The sequence below is a fragment of the Chiloscyllium punctatum genome, chromosome 44 (genome assembly GCF_047496795.1).
Source record: "Chiloscyllium punctatum isolate Juve2018m chromosome 44, sChiPun1.3, whole genome shotgun sequence".
Taxonomy (NCBI): Eukaryota; Metazoa; Chordata; class Chondrichthyes; order Orectolobiformes; family Hemiscylliidae; genus Chiloscyllium; species Chiloscyllium punctatum.
The window spans coordinates 11,165,268-11,189,893 of record NC_092782.1 but is presented as its reverse complement, the minus strand read 5'-3'; the positions used below and the strand labels follow the sequence as shown (position 1 = coordinate 11,189,893).

The 24,626-nt window shown below is 40.9% G+C and overlaps 1 protein-coding gene across 3 annotated transcripts in view; it reads right to left on the bottom strand.

Moving 5' to 3' along the window:
- The window catches only part of aebp2 (AE binding protein 2), a 78,326-nt gene that overhangs the window by 17,012 nt on the left and 36,688 nt on the right, over positions 1 to 24,626 (bottom strand). For all 3 annotated transcript variants that reach the window (XR_011955271.1, XM_072562232.1, XM_072562233.1), the window contains exons 6-7: positions 18,100 to 18,167; positions 4,651 to 4,764 (exon numbers count right to left, since the gene is read on the bottom strand). Coding sequence is in view for 2 of the 3 variants with exons in the window: in XM_072562232.1 (XP_072418333.1) it covers positions 4,651 to 4,764; positions 18,100 to 18,167 (182 nt within the window). In the remaining variant the exon portion in view is untranslated. The remainder of the gene's footprint in view (positions 1 to 4,650; positions 4,765 to 18,099; positions 18,168 to 24,626) is intronic.

Genomic DNA, 24,626 nt, shown 5'->3' with positions numbered 1-24,626 from the left:
ATCTGAGTAAGCTTTAATAGCTGTGCTCTTGATTTAACAGCCCCTTATTCTTCTCCCTCAATTTGCATGAAGGATCACAACAATTTTCTCAATGTGGTTATAGTGAGGAAAAGTTTGGGAAGCACTATATAAGACTATTGTAGAGGATAATTACACGTCATTCACATTGTGGGGCTCTGGATCACATGGAGACCAGTCCAGAAGGGACAGATAGCCTTCGCCCAAGGATATCATTAAACCAGAATTCTAACAGCAATCTGGCAGTTTCATGATCAAATATTGATATCAGATTTTTTTTTTTGGTGCAGGCTTATTGTACTGAATTTAAAATTTCTCAGCAGTCATGGCAGGGTTTGAACAAGTGTCTGAATCATGAGCCCACCACTGCTTTTGATCTGCCAAATAAAGCTCCAAATTTTAGATAGCAGGCACAGACCTCTCATCACATTACCCAGCAGTTTAAATTTGCCAACAATAAGGCCAAGACCAAATAATACATGGACTACAGTGTTTTGAAATTACCAGTACTGATCTAACAGAACATACTCTTCCAATAAATTACAATAATAAACTAAATATTGCCAAAATGAAATAGAGATGGCTTTGGACCAAGACAAGTATTCAAAGAACAGTGTAATTGATTGTTTACTTTGTCATACCTTGATGAGGGATTTGATTTCACAAGGAACCACTTATTCAAGACATGTTAGCATCAATGAACAATCAATCTAATCTGCTGCTCTGCCAGAACTCATTTTACAGTCTGTGCTTGATTTTTCCCACTTCCTTTCCTTATTTGCTGGCACACAAGTGCAACTCACTTCAGACTTGTTAAAGATTGATGAATGGATTACAGTCATAACCACTCCACTGAAAAACATAAGGTGTCATCAACCTGACACTTCGCAACCCACCAACACTCTTAATTCAGGTTTTGTCATACAGTCACAATCTCTCATTCTACCTTTAGGCTCCTTCCAAAGCAGTATTCATCCCAAAAAATCAGCTATAAAAGCAAACACACTGGTAGTCATAAAATATGCTCATTTCCTACATGCAGGCATTCAATTACTCCAGCATTTCACTATTCTTTTCACCTGCTGTTTTCCAACAACTTTAACAATAATTACAGCTCAGACTTTAGTATAAGGCCAAACATTGCCCAGCTGCCAGTCTCTTCTAAGGTGATCCATTTCTCACTAAGTATCTTTACCCCGAAATACTAAGCCAATGCAAAATCACTCAAGATATATCATACCACGTGAGAAAATTAGAGATTGTGCACTTTGCCAGGATTAGGGCAGCTGAATATTATTTAAATGGAGAAACATTTGCAGAAAGTTATAGAAGAGTGATTTGGAGTCCTCGTCCATAAGTCATAAATCTAGCAACCAAGTTCAGGGATATTCAATGACACGGTAAGCAAATGGAATGCTGTCCTTTATTTCAATAAAACTATGTAAGGTACTGCGCAGACCACAACAGTGAACAGTTCTGGGCCTCTTATTTAAGAGGAGATATACTGGCATTGGAGGCAGTCTAGAGAATGTTAAAAAAACTGATACCACATATGAAAGGATTGTTTTACGAAGAGAGGTCTGTATTCACTGGAATTTAAAAGTATATGAGGCAAGCTGACTAAAGATTTTTTTTAAGCAGGCTTGACAGGCAAGGTACAGAAAGGCTATTTCCTCTTAGAGTGGTCCAGATCCAGAGGGCACAATCTCAGAGTAAGGTGTTAACATTTAAAACAGCAAAGAGGAGAAATTTATTCTGCGAGGCTATAAAATCTGTGGAATTCTTTACCACAGAAGAACAGCATGGCTGGATCGTTAAGTACACTCAAGGTTGAGACAGACAGATTTTAATCAGTGAGGGATCTCGAAGGGAAAGCAGATCAATTATCAAATGAGAATTATCAGATCAGCCACAATCTCACCAACAGCGTAGCAGACTAGATGGACTGAATTGCCGACTTCAGCTCCTACAATTTATGGTCTTATGTTGAGCACAACAATTCCGAGCGTGGAACCTATTAAAGACACTCCCAGATTATGCAGCAATTTGCACTCCAAAAAGTCAAACTTTACAGTTAGTGAGTATGATGCATTAAAATTTCAAAATTAGCCTTCTGCTTGCTGACTCCCAGCCCAGTGTGGTTGAACTGCATTCTTTGTGACGCCAAGGATCAGTGCATCAATAGCTGTCGCAAAAACACACTTAAATGGAAATAGTGTCCAAGAAAAGAAAATGCCTTTTTCTCAGCTCCAGCTGTTCTTCACTAAATTTACATTAGTTTTAGCTTTCACTCAATGAGTTATGAGAATATCTTAATGCAAAAGATGGGTCTTTGGAAGTTCACATTCAAAAAGCTGTTATACTGGATGATTCTGGCACCACAGCTTTGAGAAAACAAGCTTTAACCAAAATCCATCAGATGCTTAGCTCATGACCTCAGCAGCTTCACTATGAAGAGAGACATACTTGCAGCAATGAGTGAAATGGAAACCTCATCTGTAATAATTTAAAATTTTCTAATGCTGATCCTCTCCATATTAAAATTGTGACTATTTACATTAACAAGCAATCATTTGAGGTGATGAAAAGCTGAAATTTGCCAAGACGCAAGTTCACATGAGAGTGCAATCCCTCAGTTTCCACCTCAGCTGTACTTAGAAAAATATTGGCAAATAACTATCAACTATACATGTTTCACAATACATTCTGAACTTATATGTGCACTAAACTAAGTGTGATAAAGACTTTACTATAAGATGGCTTCTAAAGTGAAACTGAAATAGGTTATAAGCATAATACAAGATTGAGAAGGATATCAGCCTGGTGCCTCAGTGGTTAGCTAGGGACCAGGGTTCACTTCACCCTCGGGCAACTGTATGTGGAGTTTGCAAATTCTCTCCATGTCTGCATGGGTTTCCTCGCATGCTCAGATTTCCTCCCATGCTCCAAAGATGTGCCGGCTAGGTGGATTAGCCATGGGAAATGCGGAGTTATACAGTGGGCGGTTTTTCAGAGGGTTGGTGTGGACTTTACAGACCAAATGGTCTGTTTCCACATTGCAGGAATCTATATTTCAATGAGCTACCTGGCTAAGTGGCATTTTGTACCAACATGTACCTGGAAGAAAAAAATACTTTCCCACATTATCAATTCTTCCTTCAGCAATCTCCACGGGGATGGCTTTAAAAACAAACAATAACAGATCAACATACAAAACGTCACATGAAACAGGAGGCAGCTACTCTTTCCTACTCCAGATGCAATTCAGTTGATGTCCTAATGCATGCCCACCACTCCAACATCCAAACCAAAGTTCAGACAAATTTCACATACCAGTGCTTCAAAAACAGAACTGAGATTCTCCAAACTGTATAATTAATCAACTGTAACAAGTTACAAGAGAAAAAAAATCCTGCCACAGAATGTCAACTTAAAACATACTTTAGTGTCTGTTTCTCAACCAAAAACAAAACTAGTCTAAAATCAACAGACTTAATATCAGTCAGCCAAAAGACCTTTTCAAAAATAGTGAGTTTGATTGCACATAGGTGACAAAAATTGCAATCATCACTGGACTTGCTAATTTGGAAAATGATAGTCAAGAGTGACACTGGGGACAGACCAGCACAGACGTGATGCCATTGAGGATGCAGAAATGAAGCTGAAAAAGGATGAAAGTACACTTTTTTTAAAGTTAGTGGCAGAGTGCTATGATGCTGTTCAAAAGAAGAACAAATGTTCAGGGAAGTGACCCACTGGGTCAATGTCAATGAGCACGGCACAAACTGCAAAACTGTGGATCAAAATGTGGTCAAGATGATGCAGGGTGTTCGAGGGTGGCTGAATATTGTATTAAGTATATGAAACTTAAGTGTTACGAATTAGCAATGTGAAAACGAAGAGTAGAGCTAGTTTCGATCCATTATTTCTTCCGTGAGAGCTTAATTATACTTTTCCTGAATGATGGGACACCGGATGACTTTTATTATGACAAAAGCTGAAGTCCCCTTTCATTAAAGAATACTGACATTTCAGAATTCATAGCAACTTTCCACACCTGGGCTCCAATCCAAACTGAACTTACTTCAACTCAAATAGTTCCCTTCCAACATTAAACCAAGTTTAAACCACAATGCAAAATTAATTATTTTAAAAAAAGGGCAATGCCATGCAGCAACTTAAAGATTCAACCAACTTTCATTTTCAGACAGGCAACCCTTCTGGCCTTTACCTATTATGAAATAGGAAATTACCATTTTCAGTGATGTTTACATTTAATAAATGAAATAAAACACCTCAAAAGGATTACACCTCTAACATTTAACCCAGACACAGTTTCAAGTAAGTGGACACAATAAAAAGCAACTAATGTTACAAAAAGGTTAACACAATTAAGATTTCATGTGGTGGAGGGAAAGCACAACACTGATAAAGCTACACTGGGACATTTATCTGAAAATGAATGACCCCTTCAGCAGAGAAACAGCTCAGCACATAATGGTGCACAGGTGCTTTCCTTCAACATAAATCATCACCAGAATCTTGCTGTAGATTTCTCAGACAAGAAAGAAATGAGAGAACATGCACTACTCTAAAAGTAAACTAAATTGATAAGATAAACCTCAATCGTACCGGTATATGTTTGGGTCAAGGAGCAAAGCAGCATCTTGTGGTAGTTTAGACAAATGAACTGCTTTTGTCCTCAGTTGAGATCTGTCATTTTCATTCACCCACACATCAGGCAGACTGCAAAAGGAAACATTGAGACATTACTTCAAAAAAAGAACATTTACGTTTCATCCAGATAGGGTTAGAAATAATTCACTCACTTTACTAGAAGTCACAGCAGATTTTAAAATTCCACAAAATTCCTTCTTGATTAATGTGAAGCCTCAAAAATTATACAGTAGAATGTTCCTAAAACCTTTTCTTCAAGAGTTTAAATGAAAAATTGTTCTGTACAAATTAAGACAAATACTAATATCACAATTATTCATTTATCAACTATAGGAATGAGGATAACACTATTAGTGCCTGTAGCACTTCATTTTCTTCATTAACTTTCACTGCTTTGCTTTTGCTGGCAGCTAGCTTGGACGGGAACAACCAACATATCTGCTGGATGATGTCTCTCCTATTGACTGGCTCATCATTTGATCATCTCTATCCTCTCAGAACGCAGCCAAATGAATGAAAAGAAACATAACACAAACTACAATACACCACATACGTACAGATAAACACATATGTGCTCACCACTATTGTTTCCATTTGCACCCCAAATGAAACATGATCCAGAAGATCAAATGATTTATTTTAAAAACAAATTGGTCTATCAAAAATAGTGCCCACACTATTTTCCAGCAGGGAACTGGTTTGCGTAAACACTCAAATCTGTATCAATTGGACTGGAAAAGGAGAAGGGTTCTGAAGGTAGATCGATCAGATTCAACAGTGCCACATAATTGTTTGCAGGAGCAGGTGGTTGAACGGGCAGCCTGTCAAATCAGTAGCAATCAGCTCTGCACGTAAAGATTTCAAATGATTTGACAGGAAATTCCTCATCTTAAATGGAGGATAAAACAAGTTGTTTCATGTTCCACGCTTTCTTATTAATAATTCAATTGGATTAGGCGACTGATTTCTGAAAAACCCAAGTCTCAAAACAGGTTCCTGAACTTCTAGCAGTTTAATTAATTTAATTTTCTGTCACATTCCAACATTGCGGTCATTAGCTTTCTCCACCAGTCCAAAGAAATTCAATGCAAGCTCAAAAAACAACCTTGTCGTGCAATCCCGCAGTTTACAATATTCCAGACTGAACGTTGAGCTCAATTCCAGATTACCACCACCACCACCCAGTTTTTTGAGCAATAGCTGTCAATAACTCTGTTCTTATTTATACCCTAAGTTCATCTTTTAGTTTTTCTACTTATTCAATTATCAGTGCCGTGCACCACCTCTTTTGCCATTTCTTTGCCTCCACCTCTTCTTTTCCTCTTATACTTTAAAAGCTATTAGTTTTTTTTACTTCGTGTTGAAGAAATGACATAACCTGAAACATTAACCTTGTTTATCTACAGTTTTTGCCTTATCGGGTCCCTAGTTCTGGTCTTGCTTGTAGTGACAAAAGCAAAGCGAACACATTTAACTTTCACGGGTCACCCTTCAGTCTGGAAGGAACATCTCCAGTCAGATAACTTTTTTCCTCAATAGGTTAAACTGTGTGGTTTTAGTAAAGTTCCTACAATTTTGTTCACACCACTCTGATATCTCTTAATATTGAGTAGACTGGCAGTGAAGACACAAACTCTTGGTCTCAGTAAATTAAGAGTTATGAGAAGTGGACGGGCAAGAAGTGCTGAAGCAAATGATCAGCCTATTTATGCATCGACCTGGACCCAATATACCGGCCACTGCAGCGGACAGCTGGAACTGACAATCAGAAGCGGCAGAGCCAAACCACTATAAATTCTGGAGGAAACAACACAGAATTGCTTCATAGGAGGCCCCCCAGCACTGAGGATGTCACCTAGACAGGGGACGAAATGTCTGCAACACAAATTCCCAGCTCGGTGAACAGAACCACAACGACGAGCACCCGAGCTACAAATCTTCTCACAAACTTTGAGCCTATTTATACATCTATTTAAGTTTTTATAATACAAAAATCAAATCGTGGATGTAAGTTTGCTCACTGAGCTGAATGGTTTGTTTTCAGACATTTCGTCACCATACTCGATAGCGTCATCAGTGAGCCGCTGGTGAAGCGCTGGTGGTATTGCCTGCTTTTTATTTGTGTTTAGGTTTCCTTGGGTTGGTGATGTCATTTCCTATTCTTTTTTCTGAGGGTAAACGGGATCCAAGTAAATGCGTTTGTTGAGGGTATTCCGGTTGGAGCGCCATGCTTCCACGAATTCTCACGCGAGTCTGTGTTTGGCTCATCCTAAGATGAATGCGCTGTCCCAGTCAAAGTGGTATCCTTCCTCATCTATAAAGGATACTAGAGAGTGGACCGTGACTTTTTACGTCTTTAAGCGTTGGTATCTGACAGCAATGTGGTCGCTTTCTCAAATGTAGTCTTTGATTTAAAATAGAGTCTAAATCTAGAGTAGGGCTGGAAAAGCACAGCAGGTCAGGCAGCATTCGAGGAGCAGAGAAAAAAGAAAATCAACGTTTCGGACAAAAGCCCTTCAGAAAATGAAGGCAGGGTGCCTCCGGGGTGGAGAGATAAATGGGAGCGGGTGTGGGGCTGGGGAGAAGGTAGCAAAGGGTACAATAGGTGGATGGGGGTTGGGATGAAAGTGATAGGTCAGAGGAGGGTGGAGCGAATAAATGGGAAGCAAGATTGGCAGGTAGGACATGTCATGAGGATAGTGCTGAGCTGGAAGATTGGAACTGGGGTATGGTGGGGGGGGGAAAGGGGAAAAATGAGGAAACTGGTGAAGTCCATATTGAAGCCCTGGGGTTGAAGGGTTCCGAGACAGAAGATGAAGTGTTCTTCCTCCAGGCGTCAGGTGGTGACGGAGCGGTGGTGGAGGCGGCCCAGGACGTGCATGATCTCGGCAGAGTGGGAGAGGGAGTTGAAATGTTGAGCCATGGGACTGTGGGGTTGAATGTTGCATGTGTCTCAGAGATGTTCCCTAAAGCACTCTGCGAGAAGGCACACAGTCTCTCTAATGTAGAGGAGACCACATCGGGAGCAACGGATACAATAAATGGACATTGGTGGATGCGCAGGTGAAAATTTGACCGATGTGGAAGGCTCCTTTGGGACCTTGGATGGATGTGTGGGGGGGGGGGGGGGGGGGGGGGGAGGTGTGGCACTGGTTTTGCAATTCCTGCGGGGGTAGTGGATGGTGCCAGGAGGGGAGGGTGAACCTGACCAGGCAGTAAGGGAGGGAACTGTCTGCGGAAAGTGGAAGGTGATAGGGTCTGTTTGGAGGAGGCAGAAATGTTGCCAAATGATGCGGTTTTTGCGGAGGTTGGTGGAGTGGAAGGTGAGGACTGGGGGGTACACTCCTTGTTATGGTTGGAGGGGTGGGGTTTGAGGGGGGAAGTGCAGGATGTGGATGAGATGCGTTGGAGGGCATCTTCAACCACGTGGGAAGGGAAATTGCAGTCTTTAAAGGAGGCCATCTGATGTGTTCTGTGGTGGAACCGGTCCTCCTGGGAGCGGATACGGCGGAGAAATGGGGAATATGGGATAGGGTGGGAAGAGATGTAATCCAGGTAGCTGTGGGAGTCGGTGAGATTATAAAAAAAGTCAGGGTCATTGATGGAGATGGCGGGGTCCAGGAAGGGGAGGGAGGTGTCAGAAATGGTCCAGGTGAATTTAAGGTCAGGGTAGAACATGTTGTTGGTGAACTGATCAACCTTTACACGGGAGCACGAGGTGGCGCTGATGCAGTCATCAATGTAGCGGAGGAAGGAGTGGTGCTGGTGTAACTACAAAAGATGGACTGCTCTATGTAGCCAAAGAGACAGGCATAGCAGGGGCCCATGCAGGTGGCCACGGCTACCCCTTTCATCCGGAGGAAGTGGGGAGGATTCAAAAGGAGAAATTAAAGGTGGGGACCAGTTCAGCCAAACAAATGAGATTGGAAGGGACTTCAGGACAGGAAGAAACGGAGGGCTTGGAGGCCCTGGTCATGGTGGATGGAGGTGTAGAGAGATTGTATGCCCATGGCGTTGGGGGCTGGGGAAACTGAAGTCTTGGAGGAGGTGGAGGGTGTGGGTGGTGTCTTGTATGTATGTGGGGAGTTCCTGGACTAGGGGGGATAAGACAGTATCAAGGTAGGTGGAGTTGAGTTTGGTGGGGCAGGAGCAGGCTGAGACAATGGGTCGGCCAGGCTGGTCAGGCTTGTGGATCTTGGGAAGGAGGTAGAATCAGGAAGTGCGGGGCTCCTGGACTATGAGGTTGGAAGCTGTGGGTGGGAGATCTCCTGAGGTGATGAGGTTGTGCATGGTCTAGGAGATGATGGTTTGGTGATGGGGAGTGGGGTCATGGTCGAGGGGCGGTAGGAAGAGGTGTCTTCAAGTTGGTGTCTGGTTTCAGCGGTGCAAAGATCAGTGCGTCAAACTACCACTGCACCCTCTTTATCCACTGGTTTGATGCTGAGGTTGGAATTGGAGCAGAGGGAGTGGAGGACTGCATGTTGTGAAGGTGAGAGGTTAGAATGGGGGGTGGCGGGGTGGTGGGAAGGGGGTAGACAGGTTGTGGTGGTTAATGTCTCGGTGGCAGTTGGAAACGAAGAAATAGAGGGCGGGTAATAGGCCAGCACAGGGTGTCCAGATGGATGGAGTGCATTGGAGGTGTGTGAAGGGGTCCTCAGAAGGTGGGTGGGAGTCCTGAAAGAAAAAGTGAGCTCGGAGGCGGCAGAAGAAATGTTTGATGTCACGAATGTATTAAATTCATTGATGCACGGATGGAGGGGGACAAAGATAAGGCCTTTGCTGAGGGCTGATCATTTGCCCTCAGTGAAGGGGAGGTCTGGTAAAACTTGATAGGGTTGAGAGCTACAACCTGGGGTAGGTGTGGAGCTGGAGTGGGGGAGGAACCTGTAACAGGAGTGGGCGTGGTGGTAGGGGGAATTGGGGTGGAGTCATGAGGAGTGATGTTCCCCTCAGAATTCTGGGGGGGTGGGGGGTGGGGATGGTGACAGTGGGATCTGTGTGTATGGGGGCAATGTCAGCAGTTTGCAGGTGAATGGCGTTGGTTGGGGGCGAACTTGGCAGTAGGGGGTGCGGAAGTCGCTGACATGTGACATCAGCAATTACATCAGGGGCAGAAGTGACGTCATGTGTGAAATAGTGAGGGGCGCAAGTGACTGTGGAAGCGGAAGCTACATCATAGATTGCCGTGGGGATGGTAGCTGTACCAGCCTCATGGCTAATGGCGTCTGAGCAGTTCCGGAGGCCAGGGGAACCTTCTGGAATGTTTGAGGAATGCTGGTTATGGAGGTGGGTATATAAAAGTTTGTTGTCCTTACAGTTTTTGATGTTTGGGACAGTTTCTCCAACAAACAATATTTCAATACCATCTCAAAGCTTGTCTAGTTGTTTTTCTACAGGTCGAGTTTATTTTCATTTTCTGTATTTGTCGCTGTTTAATATCTATGACTTGTTGCACTGTGTCTGTCCATTCATGGTTTGTTGCATTAGTGAGTAAAGTTTTTTGGCACAAAATTTCCTGGTTGTCTTTACGGGGTTTGTTGTGGGCATCATTAATCATTTCTCTAAGCATTCTGTGGCCGTATTGCTTTGCTATTCCTTTGGCTTAGTGGGGTGTTAAGGGTACAAACACAGTACGACAAGCCATAGACATTAGACAGCGACAAACACAAAATGAAAAAACTAGACCTGCAGGAAACACGAGACAACGTACACAAAATAACAACACAGACAACACAAAAGCATGGATTAAAAAAACTTATCTGACTGACCCTTAATAGACACTTAAAAATGTGTCTTAGTAAGAGGATTAAATTACAACTTCCAGGATTCGGACAAAAGATTTTTTAGCATTAGAAACAACACTGAAAGACAACGAACTCTCAGAAGAAACCCAGCAAACCATCAGACAGGCAGTCACACCAACATTAAGGAGGAAACACACTCAATACACAAGAAAGGAAAGCACTAGAAGGACTAAAAAAAGTTGTATATCCTACTGGCAGACATCGGACACTTGACAATCATTTTAAATCAAAGAGACAACATTGAGAAAGTGAACGCATTGCTTACAGATACCAACACTTACCAACAAGTGGCAATAGACCTGACCCCACAACGAGAGAACAGACTCACAGCCCTACTCAAAAAACTTCAGGATGTTCAAGGTTTAGTTTAGATTAGATTCCCTGCAGTGTGGAAACAGGCTCTTCAACACAACCAGTCCACACCGACCCTCTGAAGAGTAACCCATCCAGACCGACTACCCTCTGACGAATACAGTTATTGCTATGGAGAATTTAGCATGGCCAATTCACCTGACCTACACATCTTTGGACTGTGGGAGGAAACCAGAGCACCCGGAGGAAACCCACGCAGACACGGGGAGAATGTGCAAACTCCTTCGAAGGAGGGGAATTTGTTAAGTGTGTACAAGACAATTTTCTGATTCAGTATGTGGATGTACCTACTAGAGAAGGTGCAAAACGACCTTGTCCTGGGAAATAAGGCAGGGCAGGTGACTGAGGTGTCAGTGGGGGAGCACTTTGGGGCCAGCGACCATAATTCTATTAGTTTTAAAATAGTGATGGAAAAAGATAGACCAGATCTAAAAGTTGAAGTTCTAAATTGGGGAAAGGCCAATTTTGACAGTATTAGGCAAGAACTTTCAAAAGCTGATTGGGGCAGATGTTCGCAGGTAAAGGGACGGCTGGAAAATGGGAAGCCTTCAGAAATAAGAATCAAGAGAAAGCATATTCCTGTTAGGATGAAAGGAAAGGCTGGTAAGTATAGGGAATGTTGGATGACTAAAGAAATTGAGGGTTTGGTCAAGAAAAAGAAGGAAGCATATATCAGGTATAGACAGGATAGATCAAGAGAATCCTGAGAAGAGTATAAAGAAAGTAGGAGTATACTTAAAAGGGAAATCAAGAGGGCAAAAAGGGGACATGCGAGAGCTTTAGCAAATACAATTAAGGAGAATCAAAAAAGTTTTTACAAATACATTAAGAACAAAAAGGTAACTAGGCAGGGAATAGTGCCTCTCAAAGATCAGTAAGGCGGCCTTTGTGTGGAGCCGCAGAAAATGGGGGAAAATACTAAATGAGTATTTGCATCAGTATTTACTGTGGAAAAGGATATGGAAGATATAGACTGTAAGGAAATAGATGGTGACATTGTGCAAAATGTCCAGATTACAGAGGAGGAAGTGCTGGATGTCTTGAAATGGGTAAAGATGGATAAATCGCCAGGACCTGATCAGGTGTACCCGAGAAGTCTGTGGGCAGCTAAAGTAGTGATTGCTGGGCCTCTTGCTAAGATATTTGTATCATCGATAGTCACAGATGAGGTGCCGGAAGACAGGAGGTTGGCAAACATGATGCCACTGTTTAAGAAGGGAAGTAAGGACAAGCCAGGGAACTATCAACCAGTCAGCTTGACATTGGTGGTGGGCAATTTGTTGGAGGGAATCCTGAGGGGCAGGATGTACATATATTTGAAAAGGCAAGGACTGATTAGAGATAGTCAGCATGGCTTTGTGCGTGGGAAAGCACGTCTCACAAACTTGATTGAGTTTTTTGAAGTAACAAAGGGGATTGATGAGGACAGAGCGGTAGATGTGATCTATATGGACTTCAATAAGGCGTTCGACAAGGATCCCCTTGGGAGACTGATTAGCAAGGTTAGATCTCACGGAATACATGGAGAACTAGCCATTTAGATACAGAACTGGTTCAAAGGTAGAAACAGAGGGTGGTTTTTCAGACTGGAGGCCAGTGACCAGTGGAGTGCTACAAGGATCGGTGCTGGGTCCTCTACTTTATGTCATTTACATAAATGATTTGGATGCGAGTATAAGAGATACAGTTAGTAAGTTTGCAGATGACACCAAAATTGGAGGTATAGTGGACAGCGAAGGAGGTTACCTCAGATTACAACAGGTTCTTGACCAGATGGGCCAATGGGCTAAGAAGTGGCAGATGGAGTTTAATTCAGATAAATGCGAGGTGCTGCATTTTGGGAAATCAAATCTTAGCAGGACTTATACACTTAATGGCAAGGTCCTCTGGAGTGTTGCTGAACAAAGAGACCTTGGAGTGCAGGTTCATAGCTCCTTGAAAGTGGAGTCGCAGGTAGATAGGATAGTGCAGAAGGCGTTTGGTATGCTTTCCTTTCTTGGTCAGAATATTGAGTACAGGAGGTGGGAGGTCATGTTGTGGCTGTACAGGACATTGGTTAGGCTACTGTTGGAATATGGCGTGCAATTCTGGTCTCCTTCCTATCGGAAAGATGTTGTGAAACTTGAAAGGGTTCAGAAAAGATTTACAAGGATGTTTTCAGGGTTGGAGGATTTGAGCTACAGGGAGAGGCTGAACAGGCTGGGGCTGTTTTCCCTGGAGCGTCGGAGACTGAGGGGTGACCTTATAGAGGTTTACAAAATTATGAGGGACATGGATAGGGTAAATAGGCAAAGTCTTTTCCCTGGTGTTGGGGAGTCCAGAACTAGAGGGCATAGGTTTAGGGTGAGAGGGGAAAGATATAAGAGAGACCTAAAGGGCAACCTTTTCACACAGAGGGTGGTACGGGTATGGAAAGTGGAAGAGGAAGTGGAGGAGGCTGGTACAATTGCAACATTTAAGAGGCATTTGGATGGATATATGAATTGGAAGGATTTAGAGGGATATGGGCCAGGTGCTGGCAGGTGGGACTAGATTGGGTTGGGATATCTGGTCAGCATGGACGTGTTGGACCGAAGGGTCTGTTTCCATGATGTACAACTCTGACTCTAATCTGGAGAAATAAGACAGACTTAAAAAAAATGCAACCAGACTGATCCAACACACCACACTTCTACAGATTCCCAAAATTCACACACCAGGAGCCCCCCTCCGACCTATAGTCTCACTACCCCGAATATCAACTTACAGATTAGCCAAGAGCTATACCAAAGATTAAAATACTAGTAGAAGACTCACGCTACTCCATCCACTCCACCCAAGAATTCCTGAAGACCAAAGACACCAAGATAGAAGAGGTTGAACTAATGATCTCCTTTGATGGAACAGCCCTATTCACATCCATCGATATCAACCCGGCCAAGGAAACACTGACTACATAGTTATAGATTCTTACAGCATGGAAACAGACCCCTCAGTCCAATTCATCCATGCCGACCAGATATCCCAATCTGACCTAGTCCCATATTATTAGAAAAACCCAAAGACACATACAAACTTCATCAGCAAGGACAATATATTCAAGCTAGTGGACTTATGCCTTGCCACCCACTTCACCTTCAACAAGTTAGACCTCCAAACTAACGGAACACCCTTGGGATCTCTGATATCAGGGTTCTTAGCAGAGGCAGTAATGCAGAGACTCGAACAAACAGCTGTCAACAATCCAACCCAAAGTTTGGGTCCGCTACATGAATGACACCTTTGTCATCACTAAAGAAAACAAATTAGAGGAAACCTGCAAACCCTTAATACTACCCTTACTTGCATAAAATTCACTGAAGAGGTGGAAAACGAACTGCCATTCCTAGATGTCGCAGTGGAGCAAACACCTAATGGGGAACTTCAAAGCAGCATCTACAAGAAAACACCACATACGGGTCAAATACTGATTCACAGATGCAAATCATCCCAACATCCACAAATGAAGTTGCATCTGAACATTATTTCAACGAGCCAACACACTGTAGCAGAGAGGAAAATCACCTATACTGTGCATTCAAAAAGAACGGGTACCCACTGAACACAGTGCCAATTTCTCAGCAACACACCCAAACAAGCAGGCAAAACACGCCCAGAAACCCTAGCCACACTCGGAAATGACTGCCAGACTATGCAGACCCCTTCACATCATGGTAGCCCACAAACTCACCAACACACTAAAACAGAACTTGAAAGACCTCATACAGACAAGCAAAACTAACATAATTTACAAAATACCATGCAAGGAGTGTAACAAACACTACATTGGACAAACAGGCAGAAAACTAGCCACCAGGATACATGAACATCAACTTGCCACAAAACAACATGACCCTCTCTCTCTAATATCCTTCCATACAGATGGAGGAGGATACCACTTCGACTGGGACGACACATCCATCCAAGGACGAGCCAAACAGAGACACGTGCAAGAATCTGTGGAAGCATGGGACTCCAACCCGAATACCCTCAACAAACACACTGAGTCGGATCTCATTTATCCCGCTGAGAAAGAGAACAGGAAATGACATCACCAACCCAACAAAACCTAAACACAAAGTGGGCCATACCACCAGCGCTTAACCAGAGGCTCATTGATGACATTACCTAATATGGCAATGAAACATCTGAAAACGAACCTTCCATCTCAGTGGGCAAACTTATATCCAGAATCTCAACCAGAGCTACAAATCTTCTCAAGACTTGAGAAAAGCAAATGCTTCACAGTACTGGAAGTGTGAACGAGGAGGTTCCACACAGATTTAACAACTTCTTTATTGGTCAGTCCATCTCTCTAGAAAAATGAAACTCAATGTTCTAACATGTTAAGAAATCCTGTTAACCCACATTCCCACAAGGGATTAGTGTATCTTGACCCACAGACAGCTGTCTCTCTACACTATGTGGAGACAATTTCCAAGAATGCGAACTTATCTTACCTACGAAATTAAGAACCAAAATGGTATGGTTCAAAGTATTGTAATATTGTTGCGCAAAAAAAAACTACCTCCCCCATTAGGGGCTCAGTGCAAAATTCTGACTTTTTGAAGAGGAGAAAAAGCACTGATGTACAATTCTCAAAGACCAAAATCTATGACTGATGACCATGTAATAGAAGCAAAAGTGAATTACTGCACCTTAACAAGATTCATTATTAATTTTTGCACATTTCCTTACCCAATACACTTTCATTCAACAATTATCTTGCCTAATTACTTCAGTTAAGCAGTAGCCAAGAGATGATGGATTTTACATTTCAAGGGTCTGGCAGAACTTCAAAAAATTGGATGGTTTTCACATCAACCAAATAAAGTGCAAGGCAAAAGTAACCTCAGTTACCTGGTAGATTTTTAATAGACACAAAGGCAATAAGCATTTTCATTCAAGTGCTAGCAAGTGGAATTAGAATGGTGCGTAGCTTACTCAGTTGGAGGAGGGGGGGCTGGGTTGAAAAGCTTGTGTGCTGTAAATTTTCTATGGCTGTGTTGCGAAAATGAAAGTTGTCAGTCCCAGAGGACACTCACCCATTAGAGAAAGACAAGTGGTGGTGAGTTTAACCTGAGGGCCATCATGCCTCAGGTGAGGGTTGAAGTAGGGAAGCAGGTCCTTCATAGATCTCTGGTGGAATGCTTACAATTCCACTCTAACATTGGACAACTGAATTATCTTGAAGTGTCTAGGAGAAAGGAATGATTTTTCCTCTTAGAAGCTCTCATTATATCTGTTAACATCTTTCACATCATACAAGTTGGGTATTGTTTATGACAGTGCAAACTGTACAAGTCTAAACATGAGGTATGTGGAAGAAGAATGACTGCCAGTATGTAGAAGGCAATTAATAAATCGCTAGGTATAGGGTTGGGAATGAGGCAGTCCCAAAGAATTACAGATGCTTTGTTAGTGAGTAGATCTCAGACTGAAACTGGTACATTTGCGTACGAATGGGGAGGGGCAGGAAGATGGAGTTGACCAGTCATGATATTTAATTAAGAGCAGATCCAAGGGTTGGAAGGCCAATTCCTATTCTAGTTCTAACTTTAACATGAGCTAAGGTTTGCCAGTCTTCTCGGCCAGAGAAATCAGCAATCTATATCCCTCATGATAAGCTGTTACAATCAAAAACATGCTGGCATCACTCAGGGATTCACAGTTAGAGGTCTGACAGAAGCAATCTGGGTCTTTAAATAATTGGGCAGTGAAACAAATCTAGTCTTTCAGAGTGCAATTAGATTAAATTATTGCAATTCACCTATTGCAGCACAAGCTTGTGACGAGGACTGTAAAATAGCAAGTCAGACAATGAGTTTTCATCTCCCAGACAGATTAAATGATTTAAGAAAGAAAGAAGACAGCGACTGGCACAGCTTTAGTTATAGATCATATATTCACTGGTTTTGAAATGCATAGATCCAGCCACAAATGTTTTAGTATTCACCCTAAACAGTCCAGGAGTTTATATGCTTAGCATAACAGAATCAATAAGACAACAGACCTGGCCAAAATTATATTGTTGAAATAACATTTCATAGAGCAAGTAATCAATTCAGAGAAACAGTTAGCAACATAGCAAAAGGAATAGGCAAATAAGTAACTCAAACTTGTTCATTTCAATGAGATCATGGCTGATCCACATACTTATCCATGCATACATGTATTGTTCATAAGTTGTTAAATATTCAGCTTAAAAATATCAATCTTAGCTTTAAAATTAAGTTAACGAGCATCACCTATCATTGGCAGAAGACAGCACCAAGTTTCTCCACTCTTTGACTGTTTTCCAAGCTCACTAAAACACTTGAATCACATGTTTAGACTATGACCCTCCTTCCTCGTCATTGGTTTTCCAAATAGTAATTGTTCCACTCATCCCCAAGCTTGTTTCCCCGGAATACCTTGAAACCTTCAATCAAATCACCCTAAGCCTTTTAAATTCCAAGGAATACAACTTTATAGCGTGTCACCTCAGCCTGTAATTTGACCACTGGAGTCCAGGTATCATGCTGGCAAACCTATACTGCATTCCCCTCAGGGTCAATACATCCTCCTTCCCAAAGTCTGGTAACCAACCTTACACAAACTTACAAATTTAGACAAGAGAAGAATGTGAAATTCTCAGCCCCAAAGACTAACCTATGTGCATATAAATTTACATTTGATCATTGCTTGAATAGAAAACAGTACAGCATCTATATATAAGGAAAACACAAACTGGAATCAGATTAAGTATCTCAACACAAGTGCATGCTGGTCAACCAAATGATTCATTGTCTAAATTTACATTCCATGGAAAAGAAAGAACATGCATTTACATAGAACCTTTCACCATCTAACCCTCTGCAGACCTCCTCACTACAGGATGTGAGCCCTCAATCTTTTGATTCAGGCACCAGTGTTATTGTTGAGCCTAGCCTCGTACTACAGATATTTCATTGCCAGCCCTACAAGAGGTTTGAGCACATTCAAGAGATTCACTGCCCCATTATCCAAAACTATTTCCTTAGTCTTGTAGGAAAAAATACTCAACTTCAGGTACAAATCAATTGCTGAAGCAACTAAATAAGCTTGTAACCAACTTCAGTGTCATACCTTCACAGCCACGCTGGGCAGAACCTTCTTAACACATTTGAAGGTGAACTAATCAATGTTCGATCTGGAAAAATATAGCGGCACCATAGGTTCAAAAACTTACATATCTTCTGGTGTCCAGTGAAGCAGCACTTTCACCTTCCCAGAATCCTCCCTCCTTCGTGCTATTACCTAATGAATTAAAAACAAAACTAAACTAAGCAAAGACAAAACGATTATACAATGAAATAAACTACATTCATTGATTAACTACTATTTTAATTTTATGTTTTGCAGTCCTGGTTCATATTTAAATGCTTCCCAGAAATACAAATATCCAAATTAACATAAGGTTGGTGCTTAACACTTCAAATGACAGACCAAAGATTAAACTGTGTTCACATCAATTTTAATGCTTTGAGAAAAGATTCCTTTACAAGGAACATTTTTTCCTGCGCATGGTGCTCACTTCCATATTTTGTCCTTCAAATCATCATTTATTGTCTCCCACCTCCGAAAATGGTTGAAAGTTCATAAGCAAAGGCAAACCAAGAGCAAATCTTTGAATTTTGCGAACAAATCCCTTTCTCCTACACTGACATAATATTTCAACATCCTAAGGGTCTCAACAGTGCTTCTGTCCCAGAGGTTACCATCACTGCAATATATTTATGACAATTTTATTGATTGCTTCAGTTTCTGCAGCTCTCATCTGAAAAATGAACAAGTTAATCTTATAATTTCATTTCAAGAAGCTACATTAAGGCTATATAAATCTGGAATTGAAAATGTTACAAAACCTCATACAATAAAAGCCATGTAATGTAACGGAACAATGATATTCGACATCTAGACTGAGGACATGCTGTACTTTTCCCAAAATATGTCTGGACATTCAACCCAATGTTTGTACTCGCTCTTGAAGCTGAGGCGATTCACGTGTTAAGTATCAGTCATACAATGATCCAACTTACTGCATGATGTGAATATGTATGATCACCTCCCAGAAACACAATTTAGAGGAAATTTATCAATTAGAAACTACCAGTTTCAAATCTTATTGGATTTACTGGCAAAAAAGTTGCCTTCTGTACAGCACATGGTGCGATTTTAAAAATTCTCAAAATAATGCAAGAAACAGAACAAAATTCTACTTCAGAATGGATTATTGATAAATGACCATTCAAAATGTAACCAGGTCATTCAGTTCCATTCAAGCTTTTGTGGATTTGCTTCAGGATGCTTATCTCATTAGCCATAAAACCCAGTCAACTCACCTGCAGAAATGTATTTCACTGCCGAAATAAAGGAGAGCTTCAAAACTTATCATCCATAATCTAACATCTGCACAATTCATGTGACATTTAATAATCTGTCTGATCTCTAGTAACATTGCTAATAATCAATCATGGGGTTAATCTAGAGCTCTCTCTTTTGGGGATTTTCTCCTCAGTGGTTCTAAGTGCCCATCTCTAGATCAGTTTTCATGGCAGACAGTACTTAATCACCAGAGCACTTTGCCCAGGAAACAGGCAGTTTGCAAATTACCACAAATGTGCAGCAACACTACTCAGCCTCCCCCACACCTTTAAATGCAAGAGCACTTTTGAGAAGTATCCAATGAGTGGCAGACAAGCCATGCTTCAACTATATGACTGTGCAACTTGAGTTCATTTGACAAAAACACCAGACTTAAAATAATTCAACAGAGGTCGTTCTGTTATAATACAACAGTTTGTTCCTCTGCAATTTTACACTACAGAAAACCGTGCTATGGAAAGCCACTATAGAAAATCATGCTGTAGAAGATCACTAATAGAAAATCGCTATACTCGTTCAGTTGAAAAGTTATGTTATCCAAGCAACGTCCATAATTTGTCAATCACGATATAGCCAATTCAAGCTAACGAAGTGTGTTACAGCACAACAGCCTGTGGTAAACTTTAGTCTTTCCTTCTAAAGTTGAATTAAAATCAAAATTATAAAATGTTAAAGTTCTGTTCTCAATAAACTTATTTTCAATGTAGTTATATGTACATATTAAATAGTTTTTTAAAGAACTATTTAACATAAACTAGCACATATAAGCTCCACATAAGGGTCAATACATGATAAACATGAAACCCTTCACAATAGCCCAAGCTTGATCTTTAATGCTGCTCCTCCTCAGGATATGCTAAGAATTGTCCACAATATACCAAATGCAGTGTGCTTTCACAGGATTCAAATGGCTAAATCTTTTAACAATCAAACATCATGAGATGTACACCAATGTCTCAATCATCCAGATAAAAACTGTACTTCTAGTTTTGTGGCTGTGCTGTAAATTAAAGCATCCCAGCATGGATGAAAGTGGGACTCAGTTTTTTTGTAAGAATAGTAACATTGTTCAGTTGGCAGAATTCATGCATCTTAGCCATAAGATTGGGGTGGGGGTATGTGTCAGGCTCCAGAGACTAAACAAACGAGGCTACACTCCAATGACAGAAGTGCAAACGTTCAGGTGGGATGTTAAGCAAAGACTTCAACCTTCTCATGTGCAATGAAGAAAATCCCTGAAGCCACTTAAGAACCAAAGAGCACCGAGGGTTTATATGCTTACTTAACACTCCGTTTTTATGAGGACTAAAACTTAGCTGGTATGTTCTATTATGTTACAATAGTGATCAAATTTCAAAAAAATGTTCGACTTTGGATGCCCTGTAATTACAAAAACAAAAAGGGTACTATGCACTTTGTCATCTTGCATCCATATTTCAACTACAGTTGAAAACAAACTGAGGCCAAATACTGTCACAACTTTGATTCAAAGCTCATGGAGAGGTTTAAAGAAATGCAGCTTCTTTAAATGAGTGCTGGCTGCCCTCTTGTGGACAAATACATTAGATTGCACATCATACAACAAATGTTTGGAGGAGTTCAGTTTGTACAGAATTTTACTGAAAAACTGTTATTGTAATCTAGCCATTGCATTCTTAGAGTTGCTATGATTAACATCATTTTAGCTTCTGCTAATGTGAATCAACTATGTAAGAAAGAAATTAGATTGCCAACATAAAAGGAGGCTTCAAATTCCATTATTTGCTAATCTCACTGATTTAAGCAGAGTCCAATAGAGGTTGGTAGCCCTATTAGCTGTGTCAGAATGTAGGATGAGTTGCTTCTGTACAGGAAGTGACTGGCAATCTTCTCAATGGCAGCTATCATTCACAAGATTAGCATTCTGCATGAGCTCAAAAATGGTGATCACCAGATTGGTACTGGCGTGCACTTGTGATGTCCTGCATTAAAACTGGGGTATTTCCTGTGCAAGTCTACCATGCCAATGACGCAAGGAAATCTACTGAACTCCACTGTACTGTGTAAAACATTTAACTATTTGAAATGCTTCCTTTAAAAGGGATTTAGAAGCAGTGGGTTAAGGATAATGCAGAATCCTCCTATGCTTTTTGAGAGAATGGGACAAAGAAACTTTCGCCCTGGTCTAACTGTATTCTTTCTAGATTCTTAATCAGTGAAGGTTTCTACATCTCTGCATCAGAATAAAATATTTGATTTCCCCCTCCTTTTGCAGCCATCCCTACTTTGGGAGTTCCTGGATATAATTACTTGCAATCCCTCCAAAAGTCTCCTTTGCCTTGCAGATAATATTGCGTAAAATGGACATTGTTAACATTCAGTGCAAGGTCTTAGTGATTTAAAAAAAATAAAAGGGCCAGGGGGAAAAAAGGAGCAAAGAAAAAAAGATTAAATGACCAAAAATCAGCCTGAACAAGAACAATTTATTAAAGCAATGATTTACCTCACAGCTATCTAGTCTTTCTTTCTACGATTAACATCTATAACGGATTCCTCCATACCCTGCTCCAACTTGACGTGGTGAACACTGTCTATTTTAAATCTACATTTTCACAGTTTAAGGACAGTTTATATTCGGAGAATCAAAAGGAAAGGGTTCATACATTTAACATCATGTTATATTCTGAGACAAGCATTGGTGGGATGAACACAAAAATTGCAACCCCACAAAAACTCTAATTTCTCCCTCTGATCAAAGGAAACGCCTAAACAAGGTCCAATTCAACACACCTACATTGACGTGGAGGGTCTAACCTCAATTGGAAGGGAAAATTCAGGCATACTATAAACACTTTTGAGTTTCAAATTTAGAGTGATTTTACATTGGCATAACGGATTTTGTAATTGCTGTATTCTCTTGAACTAAATATTTCCACACTAAAAATAATAGAATTTGTGCCTAAAGCTCAGCAACAATGCAGCAAACATTTAAGTCAGTGTGTCCAAACATTCTCTCTAAATTTCGTGTGCAACAGGACATTTTATTCAGTATGCTCAACATTATATATAAAGGTGAAGAACTGTTTGTCAGATAAGCAGCACAACACCATCTATCCTGTTTCAATAATACACCTCACTCTCAGTCATGTCATTTCATTTCTTGCACAAGCCATCCTGACTCAAGAAGAAAGTTATTAAGTTAGCAACATTTTGTCACAAATTAGTCAGAAACTGGAAGAGCAATGGGCTAAACTCTCGGAAAACACAGTCTGAAAAAACCTATCTTACAGGTTAGTACACATTGAGGTTAAATAAAGTATTAAAAACAAGGATGCAATTGTGAAAACGAAGGGAAATAAAACAAACCATTTACGTGTGTTAGAACACATGCCCCATGTAATATCTAACCTATAAAGCATGGATTGGGTCCCTGACCCCATTGCAGAGTTTCTGGTTAATCCACAAAGAACAAAACAGAGTCAAAAACAAAACGATTAATGTTAGACTCCAGTGACCCTGCTTTAGAACTGACTGAAGCTAGGAAAAGGTTGCCAATTTCCACCATCCACAGGTCTTTATTTTGTTTTAAGAACAAAACAGATATAGACTGAAGTGTCACCTCTAGATGGCTCCCATTATTTCTTTGATCAGAAACATAATCCCTGTTGGAAGGTCAAAACAGTGAGTTGTGCTCCAAACAGCTAAGCTCTTATGAGCACAAGCAACATTAGTGGATAATAAATGTGGAAACACAGCCTCATAAAATGAGAGTATGGCAGTTTACTGTGAAGCTGAATTGATCTCACCAACTTAACATCTTGAGTAACTTGGGCTGAGGTGCTGTGCATATAACAAAATACCTCTGCAGCAAATATAACCCATGCCCCCAATCTAACAACATTCCTGATACTTTTGCATAAACATAGGTATGCATTTATATAGTACTTTGTACAACCACATTTCCCAAAAGCACTTTTGGAAAGTAGTACCTAGCACAATTCAAGAAATACAGCAGCCATTTGAGCACAATAAACTCAGAGTAATATGCTAACGACCACAATGTCCTACACAATTTACATTTGAGGACTAAATACCGGCTAGGTCACAGAAGATAATTACCCTGCTCTTAGTTGAAATAGTAACAGAGTATTTTAGTATCCACTGAGTGTGTTGACGGGGCCCTGGTTTAATATCTCATACAAAAGATGGGACCTCTGGTCCTTTACCCATCCAGCCCATTGACTTTCTCAAAACCTGTGAAATGGATGACAGAAGACAGCAATTTAAACCACCTGGAGGTTACATGGGTATTTGCCTCGAGGGGCATCAGGACATCATGCCTTCAAGTAATTGAATCTAAGGAGTTAATTCAGAATCTGCTCAAGAAATTTAACTGGTTTGGTGCCTGCTCCCTGGTCTATATTTTGCTCAGGCATTTAACCTTTTTCCAAACCAAGCACTGTGCTGAATTTTTGATGTTTATGAAGCATCACAAAGTCAGCTAGTAGAAACAAGTTTAATATTGCTTGCACATAGCTATACCACCTGAACAAGACTGACAAGGACATTTAGTTCAGAGGAGTGACAAACATCAGCACAATCACAGGGGTTAACTAAACTGAAGAATCTGATTTGACATTGAAAAATACAAATTATCCTGTATTCATCACTGCTAGTTCAAGTTCTTCAGCTAGCTACATTGTTTATTGACCAACATTTCTCTATTCCTTCATGAGATACACAGATCCACGAGTATTGCTTTGTTCAAACAGAGTTGAAAATAATCCTCAACAGAAAGCCTCTGATGATACTTTGAACTGAGGCAATTGCACTATAATCCAATCCTCAGTCAATGTGCACACACAGAAACTAACAAGGAATTAATGCTATGTAATATAGATTGCAGCATGTGTCAACCAAATAACATTCGCGTTGCACAAATGCATGCTATGGCCATCACTCGTGAGACAATCTAGCCACTGCCCTTTGGGAGTTATCATTGATCAGGAACTCAACTGGACTCACCACATGTAGCTACAGGAGCAGATCAGAAGCTAGGAATACTGTGGCAAATACCTCACCACCACACTTCCCAGAGTCTACCAATCATCTAAAAAGTCAGAAGAGCCATGGAATACTCCCCATTTGCCTGAATGAGTGCAGCCCCAATAACAAGCAGCTTGACACCATCCAGACAAAGCAACCTGCTTGATTGGCATTGTATCCACAAGTATCCATTCTCCCCACCATCACTCAATAGCAGCAATCTGTATTATTTAAAAGATGCACTGGAGAAATTCAAAGATTCTTAAACAGCACCTTCCAAACCCACAACCATTTCCACCTAGAAAG